The 27,396-nt window shown below is 45.1% G+C and overlaps 1 protein-coding gene across 1 annotated transcript; it reads left to right on the top strand.

The window, feature by feature from the left end:
- Positions 1–1,198: 1,198 nt before the first annotated feature.
- Positions 1,199–26,838, top strand: EHHADH (enoyl-CoA hydratase and 3-hydroxyacyl CoA dehydrogenase). Its single transcript, XM_018913137.3, has 7 exons — positions 1,199–1,325; positions 7,689–7,792; positions 8,538–8,710; positions 10,269–10,380; positions 10,602–10,706; positions 16,695–17,036; positions 24,341–26,838. The coding sequence occupies exons 1-7, from the start codon at positions 1,255–1,257 to the stop codon at positions 25,609–25,611; spliced, it is 2,178 nt and encodes a 725-aa protein (XP_018768682.1). The 5' UTR covers positions 1,199–1,254; the 3' UTR covers positions 25,612–26,838.
- The last annotated feature ends 558 nt before the right edge of the window (positions 26,839–27,396 follow it).

Here is a 27,396-nt window from a genome sequence, read left to right as displayed (position 1 = left end):
AAGGTTATATAAAAGCAGCAATAAAGGTTGTTTTTAGCAAAGGGCCTTTCTATACAATTAAGTCAATTTGTAAAATTGTGTACCCTGTTCCAGACCAGGGAAAGAGCTGCCCAGGGACTGACTTTTAAAGGCCAAAAGACATAAAGGGGAGATTATAGACATATAAATAAGAATATAACCATATATAGATAAGAATCTTCTCTGTTCCTTAAATAAGGAACAGAGAATGTTACAACAGATACAGGTTGTAACATTAGAAACTATGTTTCCCCCCTCCCTCCCAGCTTTTTTTACAGTGGCATTATTGCACTCAGTTGAGGGGCTGGTGTGAAGTGATGCCTGAGGGGACCAGAGGGACAGAGCTTGACTGGGAGCACACATTAAATCCCAGTGCTGTCCCAGAGTAGGTTCTTTCACCCAGTGTACAAGATGCCTATCCAACACCTAGTCAAGGTATTTGATTTATTTACATTTCTGCACAGAAAGAAAGCTGGGTGGCAAATCCACAAGGACAGCACAACTATAAAAACTCTTCATTATTTATACATTTTAGCAAATGAAAGTATTGATGTTCATTGGCTGCAAGTTACATCATTCTCTTATTTAGTGGTCTATCTTCTACTGATTAATGATTCTCTCATTTCTCGTGCTAATTAGCCCAGTATTTATCTTCTTTTGGGTCAGTGGTCTGTGAGTCATTGGTCATGACCTGCCCCTGCTAGAATTACCTTTTACCCAGCTGGGGCTGATCTCAGCACAGTTGCTGGGTTGGCTTTATCAGTTTCTTCCTTGTTTTGTGGTCCAGCCAAATGTCCTTGTGACCTCTGAATTTTGTGTGCCCACTCTCAGTGACACATTATACACATCCTTCCCAAGCATTGTCTACCTTCTCTAGGACTGAGACCACTGAAATATGTAGAGCCCTAGGCCTTAGCAAGGCAATTCTACCTTTAAAGGAATTTCTTTCCAACACTCGGACACCACCTGGAGCTTGTGAGCTGCTGTTCCACAGATTAAATCTCCTTTCTTGTTGATTAGGCTTGAAAGTTATAAAGATCAAAGATTAATGAACATCCTTTCTTAAGAAAAATTTCCATATTCCGCATTTTGCCACCCCAGCAGAGGCGGCTCTCTGCAGGCCGGGGCCGGGGCCAGCCCCGCGGTGACCGGGCGGTGAGGGCGGGCGGCGGGCGGGGCGCCGCGGGGGCTGGCCCGGGGACGGCGGGGACACGGGGACACAGCGGAGCGCTCGGCATGGCGCAGTACGCGAGGGGCTCGACTGTGGCCGTCATCCGGCTCTGCAACCCTCCGGTGAACGCGCTCAGGTACCGCCGGCAGCCCGCGGGGAGAGCGGGGCTGGGGCCCCCTTGTGAGTGGGTGGGGGATTCTCCGAGTTCCTTCCTTTTCACCTCGTTCCGTCTCTCCGAGCCCGAGTGAGGCTCCCTCCAGTCCCGGAGGGGGGCGGCCCCTGAGAGACTCAGCCGGGACTTCTTCACTGCTCAGTCCTCACAGAGGCCCTGGCGGCTCCTTCAGAGCTTGGATCTCGTTTTGCTAACAACATGCTGAACTTTGCCATAACTTCTGCTCTCTTTTATAATTTCTAGCTGGAGGAGGTTTCATAGGAGAGGCGCCCGGCTCAGCAGACCGTACTCTCTGCCATCTCCCCTGGAGGGTGTTTAAAAACTTTGCCTATTTCTCATCACCTTCCTTCTTTAAATACCAAGACACTGCTTCAGCAAGACATAGCACAGCAGAGTTAGCTCAGCCTGGAGTGTCTTCAGCGCTGCTTGGTACAAGTGAATCCTCAGATTTCCTGGTCTGATTGCCTGCCCCACAGTGCTCAGTGCTTGCCTGGCAAATCCCTGCGCTATCCAAGTGTGCACAGGGGGGAGGGCAAAGGGCTCTGTGGATATCAGGCGTGGTTCAGCAAGCAGAGCTGGCACCAGGATTAAACTCAGCCAGGGCTATGAGAAAACAGTTCATTTGGCCTTATAAATTATTAAAGAATTGGCCTCTAAATACTAATCTTGGTCAAAAAGGGCCCTGTGCAATTTCAAACAAGAGCCAGTGAAAAACAAAGTCAAACATCAATCTGAGAAGCCTCTGAAATTTTACTTTGTCATGTGTCTTGAAAAGAACTTATGTGCTTTTAGCTTTACATTAGTTGTGGGGTTTAATTCCTTTAGTTCTGAGTAGCACATAAACCCTTTCTAAGCAGCTGTGGTTGTTCAGTAACAGTGACCACAGTGCCTATCCAGGCTGTATTCACAAGCCAAAAATAACCCCACTGCAGTTGTGCTTGATTAACAAATGAGAAAGTTTGATAAAAAGAAGCTCATAGAGACAAGGAAGAGCATGAAAAGTAGATAAAACCTGATGTTCTTCTGTAGAAAAGCTACATTGTAGCTGGCACTGCTCACTCTTCTGTTGCAACTTGTTTAGAAGTGCAGTAAGGACATTTTCACACGCTCAGGTAATTACTATGAGAAACTTGGAGTGACTTGATGAGTTTAGATGAACCAGGCATGTAAGACTCCCAGAACTGTATGGTGTAAGATATCCTTTGGACCTCCTGAGCCCAAGACCAGTCTAAGAAAACTTCCAAACTGTGCTCACAATAAACTTTCAATCCTTACCATGAAAAATACAAAATAGAGACCTAAAGAATCATAGAATCTCTGGTTGAAAAGAGCTTTAAAATCAGTGAGTCTAACCTTCAGCAGTAACAGACATGTGCTTAAGGAACATTTACTCCCTTCTTTTGGGAAGTCCTGGAGAAAACCCAGAGTCACCTCTGCCTTTGAACAGCAGCAGCACAACAGCTTGCTCAGGACAGATCTCTGCCTTTACCGCCCTTTGCTCCTGGCCCTGCAGTGCCTCGCAGCAAGGGAGACAGATTGCATGGTTGTTGTCCTGTCCCTCAGCCCCACAGGGAAAAAGGAAGACCCTGACAGGCTTCAGATCCATTAGGCTACAACTTGAGACATGTCTGTGGTCTTTGGTGGCATGCCAGGGCAATACCTGATTTAAAAGAGGTCCATAATTCTCACACCCGTGCTGTCAGGTAGGTGTTAGCTGAGATGTGACTGCAGCTAGGAAAGGTAGAGCACACTCTGATCCCTGGGTGCTCCTCCTGCTCCTGCACATTTCTGTACGGGACCACAGGGAGCAGGTTTGATAGTGCTTCTAGAAATGTTTGACTGCACAGGTCATAGGAGGCAGTGAAGTTACAGACAGGAGCAATCCTGAAAATTTCATTTCACAGCAGGCACAAATGCTTTTTAATACTTGTGAGGTTTTGCTGCTGTGCTCCAGCCTCCCCTACCTCTCCTCATTATTCCTTTTCCCCCTCCTGGGCCATCACACTGGCCATTAGCACTTTAGAAGCCACTGGTGGCTGGAATTTGTTTTCTCCTGTCTGACATCATCCTCTGCTGGTACCTTGGGGCAGTGCTTTCCTGAGAAATGTGTGCTGACTTGAGAGTCTGGCAGCAAATTCGGTTCCCACACAGACTCCCCTTTAAGCTGATCACTCTCTCCACCAGCAGAGGTGGCACCTGCCAAATTTGATTTGTTTGAAGGGTTTTTTCCTGGTTTGCAGAAGTTTAGTGCTCAGAGATCTGAATCTACGAGACCATGACATTGAGAGAAGGGATTTAGATATGCAAAGAACTGGGAGTTTGGGGGAACAGAAAGACAAGACTTGCAAAAGGAAGGACTGACTACCCCATCTCAGCAGAGGCAGGCTGCTGGCACTGGGAATTAGAGGGACTTTAAGGAGTAGTTCAACATTTGAGCTGACAAGGACAGAAAAGCTCCAGGGAGGATAGGGGAGGCCATGCAGTAAGGCAGCTTATGTGTGGGATTCTATGAAGTGTGACAGCATAACAGGTTTGATTGGGAAAGACTCTCCCTGACTGCCAGGATTGTCCTTCTGACCCTGATCACCTTAAAAATCAGAAAATGTAAAGGAGATGAGAGAAGCTGCAGCTTCAGACAGGTAGCAGAGGGGAGAATGTGATTACCCATGGATCAGCACCTCATCAGGATGAGATAGAGAAAATTCTGGGATTAATTAGCATCTGCTGCCTAAAACAACTATTCTAAAATTCCACCCAAAAGATGCTATTCTGGCACTGGTCTTAATTTATGTTCAGAAAGAACATAAAACTTGAACAGAACTGTTCAAGCTGTATTAGCAACTTGTCACACAACAGTGTGTGACAGTAGCTACTACACAGCTGCTTCTGACACTGAAGCAAGGGAGAGCAGAGCAGGTAGCTCCAGCACACAAGTCCTCAATTTCAAGTAGGGGATTATGTAATACCCAGCAGTTAGTTCAAAGAAAAACACTGCAGGAAGCTATCCAAAGGAAAAGGAGCTTGTGACAATGGGAGAGCCTGGGTTGTTGTTGTTAAGGTTTGGGATTTGCAGTTTTTTAAAGTATATTAGAAGCTGAGAAAAATACAGAGGAAAAGGACCAGACCTGCATGTTTTCCATAAACTACATTTTCCACTGTTGGACTTGAGTCTCACTTCTTTAAATGTGACTAAGTAAATTTTCAGGATTCCCTTATATTACTTTCTTTTTAATGAAAGAAATTCACATTCACAAACTCCAGCTAAAATATGAAATAATTAAGGTAAATAGTAAAACCCTGCCACAAATCCAGCACCTCACAGCCACTTCAATGAGTTCCATAAAGTAAAAACAACCTGATATGGTAATCTCCAAGAATATTCTCTTGCTCTGGTGTGCACCTACTCTTTAACAGCACCTGTTTTGAGTTCCTGAAACACTGAATCACCTTGCAGAATCACCTTTCTGCAGTCAAAATAGCACCCATGGTGGAAATGACTGCATGGTATGGGGTGCAGCCTTGGAAAGCGTGGAGGGAATTTTTGCATTGTTACTGCTAAATGAATGACACTGTCACAGTAATGAAATACTTATGAAAATTACAGTGACTTCTTGTTCCTTTAATGCTCTAGCAGTTTGAAGCTGGGATTCTCCTGAGCACTTTTATAATTCCACTGTCATATATTTTACTATGATTCTTTAATTGAAAATTGCATCTTTTACTGCCAGTTATAACATGTCAGTGACAAAGCAGTGCAGTCTGTCTGTTGGACTGTGACATATCCAAGGCAAACTTATCACTCCATCTTAGGAAAACAAGAAACTGCAAAAATTCTGATTTTTCTTTTTATTCCACAAAAATTCCAATTGAGAAGAAGTTATATGGAAATAGAAGAGATATTTTTGCAAGAACCAATTTAAATTATTCACTGCCATGAACAGGTCTGTTGGGTTAATTAAGGTGAGACAAGGATCAAATTGTGATTTTGTGGCAGCCTTGATGACTAGTTTTTAGTTTGGTAGTGGTATGTTGTTGTAAGTGTTGGGGGCTTGGAACTGATTTCCTCCATAGAACCCTGAACCCTCCAATTTGCTGCAACAACCCTTCTAGCTAGGCATTTTGCATCTGCCTGGAACAAACACAGAAAACTGATTGCTTCTTGTCTGCTCCTGATGGAATTTTGCCATTTGTCTATACAATATTTGCAAATTAGTAACTTCACATTTGTTTGGATCATGGAACATATATTTTCTCCCTGTTTGCCTCATGGTTTGTAAAGTGTAAGGACATTTCCGAATGGCTTTCCCTGCAATCTCCCAGCCCCTGGTGATTTTGATATTGCTGTGGCCTGGCTCTTCACTGATGCACAAACAGAACTCAAAGAGCAGCAAGCATTGGGTGCAGCCTGTGGGTGCTCCTCAAATAGCAGCAACCACAGAGATGCCAAAGGGAGGGAGATAAACAACAATTTTTAACATACTAAAACACATTTAATGTATGAAATTTGGAAAGGTTTTCATATTCTGCTATGTGGACCTACATGCAGTGGAGGTGCCTTTACTGACTCACCTCACAGTTTTACTTTGGCATGGCCAAATTATTCTCATTTTAAGTTTCAGCCTTCAGAACCATTACTAATATCAGACTTCAGCATTGTCTTTGATGTCTGGATTGGCTAATTGGTACATAAATGGCTGTTCTCTCTCCAAAAATAAACTTCTCCCAGTCTCTTGTTGTCAGGTCTCACTGACCCTTCTGTGTAGCACAGCCCTATACAGGCAGCAGATGGTCCTGGAGACCCTCCTAGACAGCCCTCCTCAGCCAAGAGCCCTGACTGTTGCACTTTGCCAATGGCTTGTCTTTATTTTTTGATTTTGAAGGAGGAATACGCAGAGCTTGGCTGGGATTCCTTCACACAGCTGGGTTACAGGGAAAGCTCCTTGAGCCTTCAGGTTTCCCTTTGCAGACTATGGATGCCCACATGAATTCTGCAAGCATTGTTCTGTAAAAATGCACACAAGAGTACAATGATGTGGTTTTCATCTACTTCAGCACAAGCTTCTTTTTTAAATGAAATGCCCTCTAACACTGAGCAGCATGCACAAGCTGACTATGCCTCAGGCCTTTTGATTAGCTCTTTGTAATTAACACTGCTCCTCTCCACTGGGTACCAGCAGAGCTCTGCTCCCTTTTCCTCAGCACCAAGCTCACATGTGGAGCTGGGCCCAGGGTTTGGACAAGGTCTAGGAAGAAAAGCTGATTTCTAAAAGGACTGGGCAAGTGTGGGTTCTATTTCTTGGATATTCCTCCAGCCTTCAACTGCTTGTGGGTCAGATTTTCTGTATCAGAGGCATCTCTACACAGAATAGTCTCTCACAAATGATATCAGTATGTGTGTATAGCAGTACATTTTAGTATCTAAATTATGTATACATTAAATTTGTATTAATATTTCTATTACTAAAGTTCGAATGCTTCTATTTTTACCTACTATTGCTATTGTTACCACCTTCTAAAACAGACTAGGTTCTCCAAGTCCATCCATACAAACACATGAATTAGTTTTAAAGAGGCAAATGCAAAGTAGACATTCAGCTGGGTCAGACTTTTTAAATATCTGATTTGACAAATCACTGTTTAGGCTTCTACAGATTCATTTTGAAATTCTTCATTAATTCTTTGCTGGCCACATTTACTGCTGGTGCCTGCAGATCTACCTGTTCAGATAAGTCAAGACATGCTCTGTGTAGTGTTTCATGCCCAAATTCCCTTTGACAGGATCCTACACCAGTTTAAGTCCAGACCTATGTGCAGACCTTCACAAGATGAAAGCATTATTAACATCAGCAAATCCTGATGTCAGGTGTTTTTCAAACACCGTGTCAGGTGTTTGAAAAATAACTTTTTTATCCCTAGAGCTCCTTTCAGAAAGTTCTTAGATTGTCAGTGGTTTAGCATTAATTATTTCTAAATTATGCTAAACTGTTTTCTTGAAAATCTGAATGTTTAATTCATAAAGACATCTTCAAAAGAACATTTCCCTGTGCTGCTTGTTGTAGAAACAGCAGTGTCATAGCCTGAAGATGAGTTCTCCAGGCAGTGACTGACAGGTCAGCAATCAGCCTGTTGGGTTTGGGTGCTTGTTCTTGGAGTAGGAGAGAGACTAAGGACAGGATTCACCTGGAGAGGTTGTGGCAGCACCAGGCATGGGGACTGCCTGTTGGACACAGTGCTCATTTTCACTGGGCTGCTCAGTGTGCTCAACACAGACCTCTTGGAAGGGGGATGTATTTGATGGCTACTCACTGAATCTCTGTTTTATTTCAGTCGGGCAGTTCTCCAGGCTTTAGAGGATGGGCTGAAGAAAGCAGATGCAGATCCCTCAGTGAAAGCTGTTATGATTTGTGGTGAAAATGGGAAATTCAGCGCAGGTAAGACATCAAACACAGGCTGAGCAAAAGATGAAACACTCTCCACCCATCATATCTGAAGACTGTCTGCCTCATCACACTGCTGACAAAAGTCCTGATTTGGCTGGAAATGGCCACAAGAGAGAGTGCTTTGTCTATTTTGCTGTACCACAATTGGCATGGGGCACACAACAAGCTGGATCTTGAAATAGGCCAGAAGTAAACTGGTCTGTTCATTCTGAAATGAGGGACAGCTGCTCAACTCCTTAACATCCTGGTGTTTCCTCAGTCTCCATAGCTTGGTTTATGTAAAATCTCTGGAGAATTTGCTGGTCTAGTGTATGGAATGTACCTGGGGTGGGGCAGCGGTGAATAATAGATGTCCAGTTGAAGAAGCCTGAAAAGCTAGGGAATTTCTGTGGAGTTCTACATTGCTTGTTCATAGTAACTTGCACTTAACTATTCCAGGCTCAATATCACACCAAGAATGTTTGCAAATTTCTGCAGTGACTGCATGATCCTTACAGTTACTCTGTATTTTTGTACTCAGCCTTCCTCGGAGCTCTGTGAAAAGGATCAAAGATCCAGGGTTCCTTGCAGGTGGTCCCAAAAGGGGGTGATTCCTGTTAACCACTCTCCTGCCAGCAGCATGCTCTGCAAAGGCTTGGGCATTTGTGAGCAGCTGTGTCCAGTGGCACAGAAGGAAAAACTCTTCCAGTCACCGCCTCGCCTACTAATTCCTGCTAATCTTTTGGTGCTCCCTCAGGAGCTGACATCCGAGGATTTTCCTCTCCGGAGAGATCTGGAGGTGCCCTGGGCCCCATTGTGTCTCTCATCGAAAGCAGCGAGAAGCCGGTGGTGGCGGCCATCGAAGGCGTCGCTTTGGGAGGAGGCCTGGAGGTGGCGCTGGGATGTCACTACCGCATTGCACACATGAAGGTAACACAGCCTGCCGGCCACCGGGGCTGCTGGACGCAGCGGGAGCCAGGTACAGATGGCACGAGCAGAGGGACAGAGTGTCTTTCCTAGGACCCTCTGCCCAGAGGAGAGTGGCTTTACAGCTACAGGATACAAGTCTGTGTGCTCAGACATCCTTCATCACCACCCTTGACATCTTTCCTAAGCCTTACAACTAACTAATTTCAAGTAATTTCTAAATATGAAGTAACTAGTAGGATAAGATGGCTGCATAGAACTCCAGTAACCAAATGTTAATTTGCCCTAGGTCTCATTATCTATATTCTGATGCAGACAGCTGTATCTTACTGACTCATGCAGCGTGACTTTCTCTTATTTATTTTTTTCCCCCAGCCTTGTGAATTTTGCACTTCTTTCTGCTCATGGCCTACTTTCTAAAGGCAGTTGAAACTCAGCTAGCATGGAGCATTTAGGGTTATATTCCTCATGAGTTCTGGGTCCCCAAGGAGCACTTTGACCAAGAGACAGCTTGAAGAGTCCGCAGGAATAATCTGAGTTTTTTCCTTCAAGGTTCAGGAATGCTGAACCACCCTGAGCAGTGCCTGTCTCCTTGTACAAACTCCTCACTGACAGGGCCATCCCCTTATTTCTGCAGTGAGTCACTTTCTCTGTGGCAGTGTGGGTTGCTGTAACAGCATAAAGAGATACTCCACATCATCCTCTGTGCCACCTAAGGTGAGGGCCATGGAATCACAGAATCATTAAGGTAGGAAAAGACCTCCAAGATCACTAAGTCTCTCCTTTGACCAATTACCACTATGCCCACTAAACCACATCATGAAATGCCATGACTACTAGAACTATAAGTAGTGGTCTTAAAGTAACTCAAAATCTCTTAAAAGCTCAATAGAAAATGTGCAAACTATTTTTTAAAGGTAACAAAATCTAGATACATTTTTTAAGAGAAGACCTCCATACACTTCCTGCTGCCCCCGGCTTACCTGCCATGACACTACCAGATATCAAATGCATCAGAGACATTTGGAGGAAGATTAGGGAAGAGTCCGGTGGTATTCAAAGACAGGTTAGATGGGGCTCTGAGCAATCTGGTGTAGTGGAAGGTGTCCCTACCCATGGCAGGTAGTGAAACAAGATGGTTTTAGGTTTCCTTCCAACTCTTTACTAAACTTGCAAGAATTAGAGTAAGGAGATGAAAGTTAAGCCAGCATGGCCTCCAACAGTTGGTAACAATTACTTGAAAGCATTATTGACAGATGTGTCAATCTAGGGCATGCTGTTGGCCCTACAGCTGTCCCCCAGTGCTGTATTAGCACACAAACCCTCTGAAAGGTCATTTTTTCCTTGTGCATTTGTACAGGAATCCTTCAAATGGTCAAGTGGGTTTCTTTCTTAAATATCTTATGTAGCAAAAAAGTGAGCATGAGGTTTCTATGTAGAAATTCTGAGGCTTCCTAGAGGAGCAATGTGACTCACGTCTGCTTGTTTTTCCTCTATTTTGCTCAGTTTGCAATTACCACTCTTCCTGATCAGATTTTTATTTAATTTTACCACATTTTAGGCTCGGATGGGTTTGCCAGAGGTCACCATAGGGTTACTTCCAGGTGCTGAAGGCACTCAGCGACTCCCCAGACTGATTGGAGTACCAGCTGCTCTGGAGATGATCACTACAGGTAAATGCTGTGTCTGTATAGAAGAACACGGCATTGAGTCATACCAGCTTGGTCTAAAAACCAGGAATCTTTTACCTGTGTAGCTTCTTGGGTTGTAATTCTACTTGCTTCCACCCATGAGGGGCTAATTACCAGCTGCACAAGTCATTTGATCAGATGGAAAAGAACAAAATTGCCCATCAGGCTCCGCTGCAGTCACCTTATTTCTCTTTTTATGGCAGGAAAACACATTCCAGCAACTGAAGCACTGAAGCTGGGCTTGGTTGACGAAATTGTGGAAGAAAACACCATTGAGGCAGCAATCCGTTTGGCAAACAAAGTGATTGGTGAGGAACAAATTGTAGCAGTACCAGGAAATAATTGGTGATGTTTCAGGGCTGAAAAGAGTCAGAAAAAAGCCCACTAGTTTGTTCTAATTTATATGCTCCATTCTTGAGTTTTGGCATCCATATAAGAGAGAATTAATTGCAGAATTTGTTTCCTGTTGTCTGAAGTGAAAAAAAATCAGATGCTGGAAAACTGCAGAAGTTCAACTGAGATTGAGAGAACAGATATATATCGAGTCCTCCTGCTTTTTAATTGTATATCCAAACTCAAATGCTCCTCTGGGATACTGCACTTCCCAGGTTTTGGGGAGTAAGTGCTCTATCCATACAGAGTTCTGGATCCCAGCTGGCACTGCATGCATTCTGGTTGCACCATCCATAATGGCTGAGCAAAAATAATTTTCTCCCTGTAGTGGAGGGGCTGGCACATCCTCTGTTCAATTTAATGATCCATGGTCTGTAAGTGACTCTGTCCCTAATCCTTTGAGTGCCATATAAAAAAATAGCCTGTGCAGACAGGAGGAATGGGGAGAGATTTGGTTTTTTTCCCATCTTAGAAATAACAGAATCAAATTTGCTGGAGTTAAGAAGAGGAACATTTCTCCTGCAGCATAAGGAGCATCACCTTTAGAGAAAACAGGGCATTTTTCCAATGCTGACCTCCTTGTACCTTTGGAACCTGACCACTGGATTTCATCTGGGGCTCTGTCATGATAAACTGAATGCAGGAAAGCAGAAAATCCTTCCTGCTTTGATCACATGGCCTGTACAGGCAATGCTGTCCAAGCTGGGATGTTGGTTTTGCTCTTCCAGTTCTCTTCACTACACACAAGGCCCCTTCTCTGTGCTAGAAGCTGAGGCAGCCTAAGCTTTGTCCTAGATGACAGTGCACCATCTTTTAAGGTAATTCAAAGAATTGACTGTTCTTAAATATCAGTGTCTTGTACACTTTCCCACACCTTGAGATGTACCAGAGAGGCATCAAGGTATCCTTTGGCTGGGTTTTCTATAGCAGATGCCTATCCTTCTCACTGTATTCATCCCACAGTATGTTAGGGCTTCATTTTCTAGTGCAGAATCAATGACATAAGCAGTCCTCTTTGCTCTTTCCTTTATGTCATCAGACTAAATATAATTCTTTAGCAAGAGATGGGTGATGTACTTCACTGCTGCTTCTAAGAAAAACAAAGGTACTTTGGTTCGCTGAGTTTGTCTGTTTTGAATAAGAATTCTGTTTCTCCATCTGTTGGGAGAGCAGTGAAATATTACCACTCTTCTGGGCAAATTAACCCAACAAACAGTGCTCCCTGTGATGTACCCTCTGGGCTCTGAACGATGCTTTACACAAGATCAATGCCAGTACTGATGACAGCAGCAGCAGTGTGTCACGAAATGAGTAATGGATACATTGCTGGAACTGGCAAACCTGAAAACATTCTGGATTTCAACAAATGCTAGGTGAAATCAGGTGAAGTTTAGATATTTGCATGTTTGTTTCTTCCATGACAGACATTATGCAGTGGCTGACAGTTATGAAAGCCAGCTTGGCCTTACAGGAGACCCTCAGGAAGGAGGCACTGACCACGGTATTTCTCAGGGTAACTTGCTCTCTGGAGCTTATGTCCACTACCAACACTGGCAAAATCCTGTTCTTTAGCTTCATCTTCTTTGGAGATTGTAGCTACCAATGTGGGTTTGGTTTGTTTGGTTTTTTTGAGCTGTACAAGCATACAAGGATCCTGGCTGAAGGTCCAGCATGCAGCCTGTCCCAGTCTTACTCATTATTAGATCTTCACTCTGTTTATTGCTGGTTTGAGTTACCCCAGCAAAAATGAGTAATGTCATTGACAGTGTTGCACATCACACTATATATCAACTCCCACAGAACTTTAAAAATGCTTTCAGACTCTCTCCAACAGCTTTACTGGCATTTAAAGTGCATGTTTCAACAGTGAAAACATTGGTGAGCCAGCTAATATATTTCTTTCCTGCTTGAAAAATTTCTCATTAGACCCCGCAGAAGACCCTGACGAGTTTTGACGCACCATTTACCCTCAGGTTATCTAATAATTTGAAAGATTGGTGTACCCAGGGCCTGTATGTTTCTTTTGAGTCATTCCTTGCTTTGGCCTTTGCCTAAAGTTAATAAATTCCCTGTCCTGCAAAGACAAGGCAGCACTTTCATTTTTCTCCTTCAAGCACTAACAGGGCTGCAGAAGACATGACAGTCTTGTATAGCTGGTCTGGAGTCCGTTCTCATGGAGTTCTGTTTTCAGTGAATGCTTTTCAGATAATCTTAATAAAACCAAAGAGAACATACCAAAAAAAAATGCCATCACAAAATTCCACTAGCTTTGTGTGGCAGGCAGCATTTTGTTTCTAATAAGATTTTCTTTAAAACATGAAGGTACAACTGCTGACTTCTTACAGAGCAGTCTGGCTAAATAACTGGTTTTGTCACCACTGGAATTTCTATTCCTGGGAAGGCTGTACTGCAAGGTAACTCTCAAAGAATCAATTCAGAAATCATTTTCTTCTAAAGCTTTTTCAGCACCAGAGCTGCAGTATCTCATGGCAAGAGATCAGTCTCAAATGACTGCCTTACTGTATCGGGGTCCTTGATTACTGCTGTGATACACAGCTGACAGAGCTACTTTTATGGCACTTTGGGAGAGCATTCTCATCCATACATTTTTATGGGCTGTTCCTAATGAAGAACATCTTCAAAAGATGCTCTGAAACAGTCCGTGGGTGTAGGAATACACAGAGGCAATTACTGATTCAGAGTCAGATTTTTCATTGAAAACCAGTATTTATGTATTGCAGATAAGAAGCAAGAATAATTCCCTGACATCTCAGGCAAACTGGATTCTCCAGGCTAAAGAAAATATCTTCACTTCTGAAGGCATTTGTTAAAAAGAATAGATTGGAGTTAAATCCTTGGGGACAAGGAGAACGTCCTTTCATTCGATGTGCTTGACAACCACTGCAGTAATCCAAAGCTGCATTTCAGGCTTTTCCCAGCTGATGGCATCACAAAATTGACAAATGGCTGGAACTGCTGGTGACATGCAGCAGCTGGCATCTCATCCTGCCCACTTCTTGTTGGCCTGCTCTGGTCTTCCTCAGCTGGAGGAGAAATTGGTTCCTGGCCTCCACACAGCAGACTTTGAAACTCTCCACATACACCCCTTGTTTTTCTGACCCCATCTGCTGATTGACCTCAGAGCAGAGCAGTATGAATGCCTTGCACCAAAGAGGCAAGGAAAACCAGAGCAATTTAGAATAGTTCAAGTTCCCTAGGTATTAATCTGTGGTGAAGGATGATGAGTTTCTGCCTGTGAGCTACTGGGAGTTGCTGCAGAGGAAGTGGTTGGTCCTTCTGAGGCCCATCAAAGCTAGGGGTGGAACAGATGCTGCTGGTGGGTAATTGCATCCTTGAAATGGAGGCTGGAGGAAAGGCCTTCCTTTAGAACTGCAAGGCCTTTCCATGGACCATCTTTGCCAAGATGCACAATATCAAGACATTTTAATCTCTCCCTAGGGCTCAAGGTTCTGGCAGACACCTTCCTTAGACAGAGGCCTAGCCAAGTGTTCCTTGGACACCAAACAGAATTTGTGAAAGGTCTGACATGGCCTCTAATTGTCTCTGGCAGCCTGAGGGACAGGGCTCAGCTTTATTCCTCAAAAATTCACAAGCAGTTCCCTGCATGAGGAAGAATATTAGGCTGGCCTTGTCCCTTGCATGTGCCATCTCAGTGTCCCCAAGGGTTTACAACTCTAGGATGATATTTCTTTCTTTAAAAAACACAATATTTGATACTGCCTGCATATGTGGTGCACTGGCTGATATAAATCTTATAGATTTGATCTGCCCTTTGTGCCCCCTGGACTACAAACCTGGAAAAAAAAGCAGGAGTCCATGGTAGCTCCTGTGTGTGTGGATGATGCTTTTCCTGCAGCACTGATGACTGGCACTGTTCATCATCTTCCTGTTGCTTTGCTTTTAGAAATCAAGCTGCAGGTGTCCCACACTGATCTCTTCTTCCCAGACTTGGATTCTGATAATTCGTCCCTCATCATAAACATGTCTTTTATTTTATTAGCATTGCAGAAGCTAAGATACTGCACAGAGGTGCTGTAGAAAACCTATTCAGTTTTCAGCTAAAATAAGAGTTTTACTACAGGACCCTGAGGGTTTCTTTTTTTGGTTTTTTTTTTAGTCTGAGAACTGTCTCCTGTCCCCCATCACTATTTGTGCTTACAGTACTATTTGCTGTCTGAAGACCAAGCTTAAAGGCTTCCAGTGGTATTCCTTTTCCACTGGATGTCATATGAAGTTCCTTGATCTGCCCAATCTTTCAGCCATCAGATCAGCTTTCTGGGACAAGCTTGAGCTTTCCTCTTGTGATGGAATATAACCCATTATTTCAGTCCTAAATAAAGAACTGCAGATAAAGAACATTTCTGGGTTAAAAACTTAAGGAAAAAAATTATTCCAAAATAAAGGAACATTATCCTGACTAAATCCTGCAGTACTGGCTGATACAAATTATATCCACTATCAATGTGAAAACATTTTTATGAACTCTGATTACAAGGGAAGCTACTTACACAGTGAGTGTTCATCTTTTTGTGCTCACTAAGAGGCTTAATTAAAAACCTGAGCTCTGAAGACCTTTATTACAAGAAATCAGTTTATTAACTCATCCTGGAAACTTGTATTTCAGTTTCTCCTAAGCATTGCCCAGTCTTGGAGGAAGAGCCAGAGTCAGGACTTGTATGTCAGGCAGCCATGCCTGCAGAACTGCCATTATTCCTGCTCTTCAGGATCCCCTGTAGGATTTCCTGGGTATTCTGCTGGTGCATTGGCACTTCCCTAGCTCAGACAACAGGAAGAGAAAGGGGAGCCAGATGCAATATGCTGCCTTGGAAGGAAGTATGTCCTCATGGAAGAGCTTATCTAAGAGGCCAGAGCAATGAGACACTGTCCCCAGAGAGCTTCAGCATAAAGGTCTCAGCCCACCACCTGACTTTGGTGGCTGTCCTGGCTGCTTCTGGGAACAGCACTAGCAATCCATGCAGTGCCATGCTGCAGTTAATGATCTGGCTAGGGCTGTGATGACAGCAGGGTCTTTGTGACAATGCTGCAGTATCAAGGGGATACCTCCCAAATTGCTGAACTTGTTCCTCCCTGGTCTTTACTGAGCAAGCTGCCTTTAGAGCAAAGGAACACATGAGTATGGCCAGCTCTGTACTTATGAAGAAGACAGAGAATTTTGGCATCTGAACCATAACTATGTTCTCTCAATTAAAATCCTTTCTAGGTATCACCATAGCAACCTCTGTCTGTAATAAACTTCACATATTTGTGTGGCTGCTTGATTCATCACTTGCTGACACAAACATGAACTCTCCCATTTGCTGCCAAACTCATGCTGAGTGAGATCTCCTTTTGGTTAGTCCCAAAGTGACTTGAGGGGCTCCTTCAGTCAGGAAAGAAGTCAGGGTGTGTTTTCCACTTTCTTGTCAATGTCTGGGTCGGGCCTCTGGCTGGAATGCCTCTGGCTAATGTCAGCTGGGTCCTGAATACTAAACAATACTGCAGGAAAGCTTCATTGCTGAAGCCTATAGAAAGATCCATATGAAAGTGGCAGCTAGGACTGTAGAGAGAGAGAACTGGAACGGGCACTCTGAAGCTGAGAAAAGGAAGGAGAGAATTATTTGAAAACAAAGTCTTACTGTTTTTCAAGTCTGAGAAGGGACTTGAAAAATCATAATTGTCAGAGCAAGCAGAAATAAGGAGAAATGTCAGAAGCTTTAGTTCTAGACCCAGCTCACTGTGCCATGCAAGCCCTAATGCAGGGAGTTGGAGAAAAGGAGGCAGATTGCAATCCCAGCCTATGGAAAAGGGTCTGGAAGTCTGGAAATACTACATCTGAAAAGATGTGGATGCTTTGCTCTGTAACTCCATTTCTCTCTCCCCAGGTCAGCCCCTGGGACCCCGCAGGCTCAGCCTTAAGCCAGTTCCCAAACTGCCCAACATGGAAGCGTTTCTGGACAAAGCTCTTGTGAAGGTGAAGAAGCAGGCGTGGGGGTGCCTGGCTCCGGAGCTGTGCTTCCAGGCCGTGCGAGCCGCCACCGAGAGGCCCTTTGCCGAGGGGGTGCGGCGGGAGCGGGAGCTGTTCCAGGTGCTGCTGAGCTCGGGGCAGGCCCAGGCGCTGCAGTACGCCTTCTTCGCCGAGAGAGCCGTGCGCAGGTGGGCAACCCCCAGCGGAGCCTCCTGGAGCAGCGCTGCCCCGCAGCCCGTGCGCAAGGCCGCCGTCATAGGTAAGGACAGAGAACTGCCGGCATGGGCACCAGCACACACTCCACACCCATTGGTGAAGTTGTCACTGCATTGGGAAGCTCTAAATTCAGATGGCAACTCACATGCCACCAGATTAGTACCTGAAGTCTCCTCTTTCTTTGGAAGAATAGCTTTCTCTCACTTCAGAGACAGCTTCGTGTCATCTTAATGTAGGGGTTCTATACTGTTGTCTCCTTATGGCAAAGGTGTTTTCCTGTGGGCAGCTCCTCAGAGCACTGACTCTTTCTTCTTCACACAGCAGCCAGCTGACTCCAGTTCCCTTCTCCAGCCCCCCCCACTCTTTTATAGCACTCTTCTTCTCATTGGTTACAGCTGTAGCCTGTCAAAGTCAGGCCTGTTCCTAATCTTTGATAATTGGCCCAGCTGAAACTCTGTAGGGGTAACATTACTTTCTACACTATCTTTATTTTCTTATATTCTGTCCCCCTACAGCTCTGTGTGTGGACCATAAGCAGCCTGCTCCTTTTTAAACACTAAGACCTGGTTTTGCTTTGTGCTAGAAGTAGGTGTGTAGGAAATTCTCCTCCTCCTGGTCTAGGTCTGTACTGCAAGTGCATGTGCACAGAGTCACTCAAGGATATATTAATACAAAAATGTTTTGACAGCTGTATTTTAAGAAGATTTCATCTCACTGGGATCCACTCCTGCCATTTTGTAGCCCAGCAAGATAATGCCTTCATTAATTTTTTATAAGAGCAATTTAAATAAACCTTCAATGCACTGCTGAGATTAAGAAAAAAATATCTTTCAGCTCTAGCTGTTGATAGTAGCACTCAAAAATGGTTAGACAAGTAATGGAGCACTTGGAAAACAGCCATTCTGTTTCAAGGAAATCTCACCAGATCAACACTGCTTTTTTTTCTGGGTGCTTCTCAGGGTTCTTGAGCTGTCTGACAACTCATTTTAAGCCATAGAGAATTTTTTGGAAGTTCTCTTCTGTTCATTACCTGCCATGCCATATTTTTAATAGAAATGGGTTTTTAAACATCACAAACCCTGTGAGAAGGATCTGTTAAAACATTCAGGTAAGAAGGCATTAACTGTTACCAGATTTGTTTTATGACTTGAAGAGCACAGAAGTTCTGACATACACTTTTGTCAGTCCCACACAGGTCAGTCCTGCAGTGTGTGCTTTAACAGGAGGGCCTGTGTTGGAGTTTGGAGGAATGACCAGGTGACCAGGAGGGACATTGTCTGCTCTGTGCTGCTAAACCATGCCAGAACAACACACTTGCAAAGAGCTAATCACAGTGACAGTTTAGCCAGAAGGGCTGTTAGGCTGAGCTGCCTATTTTGGGGCTGTAACTGAGCTAGAGGGAATTCTGAGGACAAATGCAACCTCTATTTAAAAGTTTCTGGTAGAAACATCATCTGTACTTTATTTCCAAGCAGAATTGGCTGGGCTGCATGTCTCTTCCATCAAATTAAGTATTTGTCACTCATCTCTGGACAGATTTCTGAATTATGGTCTGAAATTGCCCCAACCACACCTCCAGGTTTCAGTGTTTTCAAAGCTGATTACAGACAATCAAGTGAACTCCTCCTTCTGCAGAAGAAGTAAACTAAGTGCTTTGGTACTTCTGCTGCAAAGCACAATCTGTCACACTCTGGTCATTTGATTTACCCTGAAATTCCACAATTTTTTCAACACTCCATAAAATGTGCATAGCCAAAGTGGGAACAGCATTCCAGGAGTAATTACACCATAGCCAGGTACCAAGATTTTTCTTCCTTGCTCATGCTCAGCGTGCCCAGGGTAACAGGCAACCTTGATATTAGCCACATCCAGTTAATTATCTACTGGCAGGGAGCAGCTGCTCCCCAGGGATGGGGAGCCATTGACAAGAACAGGGGGGAGAGCCACAGAATCCTTGAGGCAGGAAGGCACCTCTGAATGTCATCTTGTCCAACATCTCCTCACATGGGGTCACCTAGAGCCACTTGCTCAGGACCATGTCCAGACAACTCTTGAACATCTCCAAGGATGAAGACTCCACAGCTTCCCTGGGCAACCTGTGCTAGTGCTCAGTAAGCCCCACACTAAAAGGAATTGTTTATTTTTGTTTAGCTGGAACTCCCATGTTTCAGCTTGTGCCCATGACCTCTGGTTTTATCACCAGGGGCCATTTGAGCCTGGCTCCATCTCCTCTACCAGGTACCTTTCTCTCAGGTCTGTATATATACATGGGTGAGATCCCCCAACCCTTCTCTGTGCTGAAGTCACAGCTCCCTCAGCCCTTCCTCATGAGACATACTCCAGTCCCTTGATTATTTTATTTGCCCTTCACTGAACTCACTCCAATCACTCCATATGCCTCTTGTACTGGGAGCCCAGCAGTGGGCCCAGCACTCCAGCTATGGTCTTACCAGTGCTACACAGAGGGGCAGCATCACCTCCCTCAAGCTTCCAGCAAGACCCCTCCTGACACAGCTCCACATAGCATTGATCAGCTCTGCCACAAGGCCATATTGCTGCTCAGAGCCAACCTGGTGTCCACCAGCACTCCCAGACCCTTTTCTGGGGAGCTGCTTTCCAGCAGCCAGCCCCATTGTGCACTGTTCCTCCCCACACACAGAACTTTACACTTCCCCATTCCTGAAGACCCTGCCCACCCATTTCTCCCTCTGGATGGCAGTACAACCTACTGTTGCATCAAAATGTACAGCACCTGGGCAAGGCAGGCAGGGCAGGACCAGAGATGGTGGCCAGGAGCTACTGGGAGTACAGGTGATCAGGCAAAGTTCCCAGGATGATGCAGGTCCAAGGTAAAGGTGGACATCAGTCTGCAGGCTGAGGTCTGGATCAACAGTGACTATAGCCACAGTAAGCCACCAGAGCTTCTCCAAGAAAGCTTAAGAATAGAGTACAAGCCCAGGTCTGAGCTTAAATGGGGCACTGGGCAGTACAGGTGGGTGGAAGCTCCAGGTGTGGCTGGTCAGAGGCATTAAATCCCATCAGTGCACTCAGGGCCTTGAGACTCACCCAGACTCTAGCCCTTGCTGACTCATTGCTCTCAAGACACAGCCCCTGTATCCCACCAGTAGAGCTTGCTTTGCTTAAGTTCTTGTTCATGTCATACTTGATTTCCTGTGACATATCTTTTTTTGGAGGTTCTTGATCACCTCCTTTTAACCCTGAATCCCCCACCAAAGGGTCACTGCTTTTTAGCCCTTCTTTCTGCATCTTGTGCTTTTTTTTTCCTTCTTCCTCTGGAAGGTTTCTCTCCTATTTTGCCTTTTGATATAAGTGAAATTGTAAGTCCATTAGAGACAGGCAGAGAACATGCCAACACAATTGTATTTTTTCTTTCAGGTTACTGAAACAAAAAGTAATTCTCCAGCCAGTACAGTGCTCTACAGTGTTTTGTAACTTCATGTTTTTGATCTGAAGTACATCCCTGCAGCACCAGAAATGAAAATCCTAGGGATGATTTTTGAGGGACTGACACCTTTTAAAAGAGTGCTACTCATGTTTTGAGTCTACCCTAGGTGACCCTGGGTCTCTCTATTCTCACTGCAGAGAGGAGGTCAGTCAGAGAAAGATGCTGCTTCAATGCAGGCTCCTCAGAAACCATGCAGACTCCACTTTCCCCCAGACAGTGCTGTGCTGTCTCACACACTAAAACCATCTTGCATTATGCTGCTGCTTCCATCTCTTATTCCTGCATGGTGAGAAGCAACTGAGAAGATCATGTTGACTTTTTAATGTTGACTTTCCTTTGCTTCTGAACTCTTGGCTCTCACCTCTTTTCACTTTCTCTGGTTCCTCACCACCCAGAAATAAGGTTCCTTTCTCTCTGTCCCTTGCAGCTGCATCTCCCCACAGTTCCCTGGTTGCCTGGAGTATCACGTTATTTCTGCTTGAAACTGATACCCTGAAACAGAGAAAGCAGCAGCCCATTACTGCCAATTGCTTATTGTTGTTTTTACCAGGAAAACTGGAACAGTACTTGCATATTTTTAGCAGTCTGTAAAGAATTATTTCAATTGCCAGGCATTTTAATGTCCAAGTATTCATTGTAGTTCAGAGTGTTTTCCACAGATAGGTATTTCTGTAGTGCGTGACTGTACATGATCTGCCTTGTACATATTTCAAGTCCTTTGGTTTTGAAATTTGTATTTTAAAGTACTTCAATTAATTTTGTATGATTTTTCATATTCTAAATACCTCACGTGACAGATCAATAATTAACCATCATTATTTACTCAGCTTGCCCAGCAAATGGATTTGTCATACCCATATTTGGCCTGAAATTATATATGTACAAGTGTAGTTTTAATTATATGTCAAAGCTTCATTTCACAGTAAAACACCAGGAGCAGGATGGCTGGGAACTGTTCTTGCTCCTAAAGCAGATTTCAGTCTCTTTTGGAAAGATGTGCCTTGGATATGAAACTAGTCCCCTGAATGGAAGGGGAAAACATAGGGTTTTTTCTGGTTTAGGGGAAGGGAGAACACTATTGAGTAAGAAAATGCAACATACAGCAGAAATTCTGGAGCAGTTCCTCACCATATTTCAGTCTGTGTGATCTGAGCTGAGCATGAGACATCTCCCTTCCTCCTTCTTCCACAGCTTTCTACACATGTAAGGCCTAATGATTCCCTACCAATTTTTTCTGCTCTAACATATATTCTTCCCCAAGATCACTTGGCTTTCTGAATTGCAAAAGAGGAGTCCTCAGAAATGCCTCTTTTGCTGCTAGATAGCCAAAGCTCTCCTTAGTTTTATAGCCCAATTTTAGGAAATATTTCCAGGGGAATCATGCTGTGCAAGCTCTAATGTAACAAACCCCTTGGGGCTTTCATTACTCTCTCTGCCAGCTTCATTAAACATCATTTTATACAGACCATTGCAGAGTTCTGTAGGAAGTTGAGAGACAGCTTTTCTAGGTCAGAAACAAGCTTGGCAAGCTCATATCTTATCTATAAGCCTGTTCCTGTGGCCTAGAAAGTGTAGTACTACAAGCATGTGTGCCTGTCTCTCTTGGGATGGCTAAAACCTACATGGAGTACTCATGATGGAAGCAACCAGGGGAATCACCTGCCACCACTGCAGAGCTTCCCTGGGAAAGAAGCTTGGGGAACATCTGCTCACAAAACAGGTTTTGATTTAGGAAAAAGCAGTGTGGAAAATAAGGAAAAGTTCATATGGCAAGAGAACCACTAAAATTTCAGTCACGAGACTGAAGCTGGGAGGATCAGAAGTACATAAGACCCACAGACAGGATGTGTGGAGAACATGAAAATTCTAGAGAGAAAACCCAGGCCTCCACAGTGGGAAGGAAGAGACTTCAAGAGGGAGCCATGTGGGACTGCAAACACTTCAGCTTGATGTCTAAAGAGAGCCTGACAGATGGGGCTGGGTTTGGGGGGTGAGCTACCCTCCTGCACTGCAGGAAGAAAGCACTTTGTGTGGCTCACCAAAGCCAGGGAAAACCTGTCCCTAATTGTACCTGCTCCTGCATTAAAAGCTCTGGAGAGTGAGCACAGTGGGAGAAGCTACTCACCTTCAGGTTTTTTCAGCCAGCAAACCATAGACACTGAATTACTAGGAGTTGATTCATGTTATTCTAGATTTATTTTCAAATTGGTTTTCAGTAGAACTTGATTAGGAAATAGCAAATCTAATTTCCTTGAAAGGAACTTCAGCATTTGCTTGGGAGTGTAATGATGGTTTGTAAAGCAGGCTGCCAGCTAGTGATGCCAGTAAAAACCATCTTCTGGTGGCTAAGCAGGGAATGTTTGAAATGTCTTGTGTGTACACTAGCTGAAGGTGGGCAGAACTAAACCAAGAGTGTGTAGCATGCAGGGAAAACATCCTACCTTGTCTGACCTTGGTTGCTGGAACTTGTTTAAATGATGACATCATTTCAGCTCTTTTTTACAAAGCTGATTTAGACAAAAATTTTAATCCCTTTGTTTCTGTTTATTTGTTTAGCTGACTTTCATTTGTAAACCTGAGATTAAAAAATCATTTTTACAGAATTATAACAAACCTGTACTTTGTCCGGTTGCTGCTATGTTTAGGATATTAATCATCCTCCCATTCAGAGGCTTCACACTTTCAAAGCTGGTAAAATTGTGCTGACCTTCTCTCACTGGTTTGTATTAATTTAGTTGGAAAAGCCCCCACCATGGGAGAGCAGGATCAGTGGTGTGGGTCGTGTGTCACAGGAAAGTGCAGCTTCATTTAATGTCACAGAGGACAGAGCTGGTGAAAGGGATCAAGCCAGTGATCTCTACTCTGGTATTCCTGGGGGTATGAGCTGGGGGTAGAACATTTACGGAGCTTGGGATAAAAATGACAGTGTGAATGGATTCTCAGATACAGAAATTCTGAGAAGAGCTTTAACTGTGTCGTTGAACAAGGAAGACTGACTTTGAGAATCTCCAGAAGTTAGGAATGGCCTGTGTTGGAGGGCTTGAAGAGTTCCCTGTGGGCAGAGATACCTGACAGAAAGTGAACAGCAGGCAAAAGTCTACTGATGTGGCAGTGTGATTTAAAAGGAGAGAGAAGATGTTGAAATCTAGATTAAGAACATTGCATTGGTTCTATCCCGTTTGACCAGGCACTGAGAGACACAAGAGGCCTTAGAGACAAAGTTTAGAGCAGATCAGCAGGCAAATCTTTACAGAAATAGCAGCCAAATTTTTTTTGCTTCAAAGATCACACAATGAAATGCAGAGGGAGAAGAGGAGGGAGACAAAGAGGAAGCTTGGAAGGACAAGGGAGAAACCAACTCGTTGAACTTTGCCAGTGTCAAAATCCCTGGCGGGGGTGTATCTGCTCAGTGCCCATAACAGACCATCTCACAGGAACAGTGAGGCACTGATACCCTCAGGGTGAAATCTTGCTTTGAACCTGCCTGCAGAAGGTCATACCAGGGTTGTAGATGTAACTCAGAGCTTCTTTGACCCCCAGGTTCTCACTCCTCAATGATCCTGCTTTCCATAGGTGTAAAACTTTGCAGAGATAAGACATTAATCACATGGTCCGTGCACACTGGGTGAATCCCACTGGCATTTTGTAAGCTTGTGAGGGTACTAACTTGCCTTTGTGCTACCTCTTTTCAAACATTTAGGCCCACTGAAAGAGCATGTTCACCTTCCTTTTTCCCAGTCCTCAATATCTGTTTTCTATGTGTGCACTACTTGTTTTCAAGAGGCCTTCACTTTTTATGCTGGAGATATAAAGGAAATGCTGCTTTCAAGAGATTAATTTGCTATTCATAATCTTTGATTCTATCTTGCTTTTATCCCTAGGGCTGGGAACAATGGGCCGAGGCATTGTGACTTGTCTGGTTAAGGCCAACATACCTTTGGTAGCCCTGGAGCAGGATCTGGAGAATCTCAACAAGGGAAGAAAAGCTGTGATGGTCCTTTTGGAACGTGAGGCTATGAAAATGGAGGGGGGTGCCCAGACCCTGGATTTTCATAACCCTGCACGTCTCCAGTTTACTGTGGACTTTGATCAGTTGCGCGATGTAGACCTAGTCATCGAGGCTGTGTTTGAGAACATGGCACTAAAGAAGGAAATATTCCACAAGCTGTCAAAGATCTGCAAGCCAGGAGCTTTGCTGTGTACAAACACATCAGCCCTGAACATCGACGAAATAGCTTCTGCCACAAACCACCCACAGCAGGTCATTGGCACCCACTTCTTCTCCCCTGCCCACGTGATGAGGCTGCTGGAAATCATCTACGGCCGCCACACATCCCCCACCGCCATCGCCACTGCTATGCAGCTGGCCAAAGCCCTGAAAAAAGTGGGAGTGGTGGTAGGGAATTGTTTTGGGTTTGTTGGGAATCGCATGATGTTTCCTTACATCCAACAAGCAGTTTTCCTTTTAGAGGAAGGAAGCAGACCAGAAGCAGTAGATCAGGTTCTTGAAGATTTTGGGTTTAAGATAGGCCCCTTCCGCATGTCTGACCTGGCCGGGCTGGACGTGGGCTGGAGGTCTCGGAAGGACCAGGGCCTGACTGGGCCGTCCCTCCCCGCGGGCACGCCGGCACGGCAGCGGCACGGCCAGCGCTACAGCCCCCTGCCAGACCTGCTGTGTGAGCAGGGCCGCTTCGGCCAGAAAACCGGCAGGGGCTGGTACCAGTACGAGAAGGCCGGGGGCAGGACAGCCACACCAGACCCATGGCTCCTCAACTTCCTGTCCCAGTACAGAGACACCCATGGCATCAAGACCCGCTTCATAGACCAGGAGGAAATCCTGGAGCGGTGTCTGTTTTCCCTCATCAACGAGGGGTTTGCCATCCTGGCTGAGGGAATAGCATCAGGCCCAGAGCACCTGGATGTCATTTACATCAATGGCTACGGGTGGCCAAAGCACAGGGGAGGCCCCATGTTCTACGCCTCCACCGTGGGGCTCCCCCGTGTGCTGGCCAAACTGCAGAAATACTCCGAGGCCCACCCTGATGTGCCCGGGCTACGGCCCAGTGCCTTTCTGAAAAAGCTGGTGGCTGTGGGGAACCCCCCCCTCAAGGAGTGGATGTCCTACCTCAGCCAGCAGAGCTCCAAGCTGTGATTCCCCTGATGGAGGCTGAACTCCTGAAACCGTTGCTTCAAATGCACTGCCTCCTTTAATAAAACCCAAAGTGCTACGGGCCCATATACAAAGCCACGGGCCTTCTGAGACCTTTGCAGGGAATCATTTTGGCTGATATTGATCTCAGTGCCCCACCTGCTGCAGGACACCACTGCCTTCATCCAGCCTTCTCTCTCAGCCCCATCCTCACCCACTGCTGGGTAAAGGCGTGTCTCATTTTGAACGGCCTGCTGGCCAGCTGTATTCCTCCTCCTGTCTGTCTGTCTGTCTGTCTTTGGGGAAGGCAGGAAACAGCATTTACAGCCCACAATGCAAATCATGTTGGAGCCAAGAAAATTAGGATCACAGTCCAATCAAGACCTGCTGGATCTACCAAATCCTGTCTTCAACCTGTTTCCCAGTTTGTTCCAGTTCTTGCCTGTGCAGCCACCTCCCCTAAATTCCCCGGCTCTTCTGCAGTCAGCCAACTGGAACCGGCTCCCTTCTTGCTGCTGGGGGACAGATGGCACAAGGGTGCAGCAGTTTTCAGAGGTAAAGTCAAATGAAGTAGAGAGAGCAGGTCTGGGCAGAGAGCAAGGGGCAGTCCCTTCCTGTCCCCTGGTACTGTCTCTTCTCCCTGCTGCAGTGGAGGCTCAAATAAATGCCAGGAAAGCCACAAATACATCAGCCTGACTAACCTGCCCTGTGGTGTTGGCTCATGACTGGCTTTCTGCATCCAGACTCCATCCTCTGTTGCCATTATCCCCACCTGGCTTTGTCCGAGCAGAAACATCTTCTGGCATCCCTTCAGTGTGGAAATCTGTTGCCATCACTCCCTGCATCTTGCTTGACTACAACAACCAGGTCTTGGGGCCCAACAGGCTCAAATTCCCCAGATTGAAACACTGGTACTGCCTGGCACTGACCAGGTTTTCCCATGATCAGAGGGTGCTCGGGAAAGGGCATGGCACAAGAACTGTGCAGGCAGGAACACTGCTTGCAGGCAGGCAGGGAGGTGGCAGATCTCTAGCAAAGGGCAGAGCAGAGTGAGAGGGAGCCAAACTAGCTCCAGGCTTGATGCTTTGGGACAAAGTCTCTCATTTCACATGTCTAGTGAATGTATCTTCCAGTCTGGTGTGGGGAATAGGTTGGTTAGTATTCCCTTCTCAAGCACACTGAATGTTTAACTTTTGATTTTAATTTAATAAAACTGCTTTGATTATCTAATGACAGATTATATAGTGTCATATAAGAGTGGGAAAAAATGAGAGTGGGAAAAAATGCCAATGTGCTTGATTTTTGTTTTTTCCCCATCCCTTCCTTACAGGATGGAATTAGATAATTTTCCTGTTTCTGGAGGAGTTTGTGTTTGAAAAGGGTGCATGACTCTTTTGTCTAAATACATTTTATTTTGCCCTTTGTCTACTCCTGTCCACCAGTGGGTGAGGGAGCAAAATTGAGGACAGGAAACCCATCAGGAGTTACGAGCCAACCCAAGTGACTGGTTCCAGGGAGTGCTTTTCTCCAGGACTGGAGAAGGAGTCACTCTAGGCCCAGCAAATTGGGGCAGTTTGCCCCTAATCACTTATGTGCCACAGCTGAGAGCAATTCAGTTTGGCTCAGAGGTAAAGCACTGCTTCCACACGAGCAGGCTCGGTGTGACACATTACACAACAGCCCTGGCTGTGCTGGCAGCTGCTCTGTCATCCCCAGGACAGCTCTGGACACGATGCCATGCCCGGGCTAACCTCCCTTCTCCTGTGCCTCTTGCCGTGGTGCTCACCC

The sequence above is a fragment of the Serinus canaria genome, chromosome 9 (genome assembly GCF_022539315.1).
Source record: "Serinus canaria isolate serCan28SL12 chromosome 9, serCan2020, whole genome shotgun sequence".
NCBI classification, from domain to species: domain Eukaryota; kingdom Metazoa; phylum Chordata; class Aves; order Passeriformes; family Fringillidae; genus Serinus; species Serinus canaria.
The sequence above is the reverse complement of the archived record's forward strand: the minus strand, read 5'-3'. Positions and strand labels throughout refer to the sequence as shown.

Bases quoted from the DNA above. Each gene is read 5' to 3' on its own strand.
- EHHADH (XM_018913137.3), top strand. From the start codon at position 1,255: ATGGCGCAGTACGCGAGGGGCTCGACTGTGGCCGTCATCCGGCTCTGC. The intron at 10,707-16,694 runs GTGAGGAACAAA...CTCTCTCCCCAG, and splicing joins TTTGGCAAACAAAGTGATTG to GTCAGCCCCTGGGACCCCGC. The intron at 17,037-24,340 runs GTAAGGACAGAG...TTTTATCCCTAG, and splicing joins GCGCAAGGCCGCCGTCATAG to GGCTGGGAACAATGGGCCGA.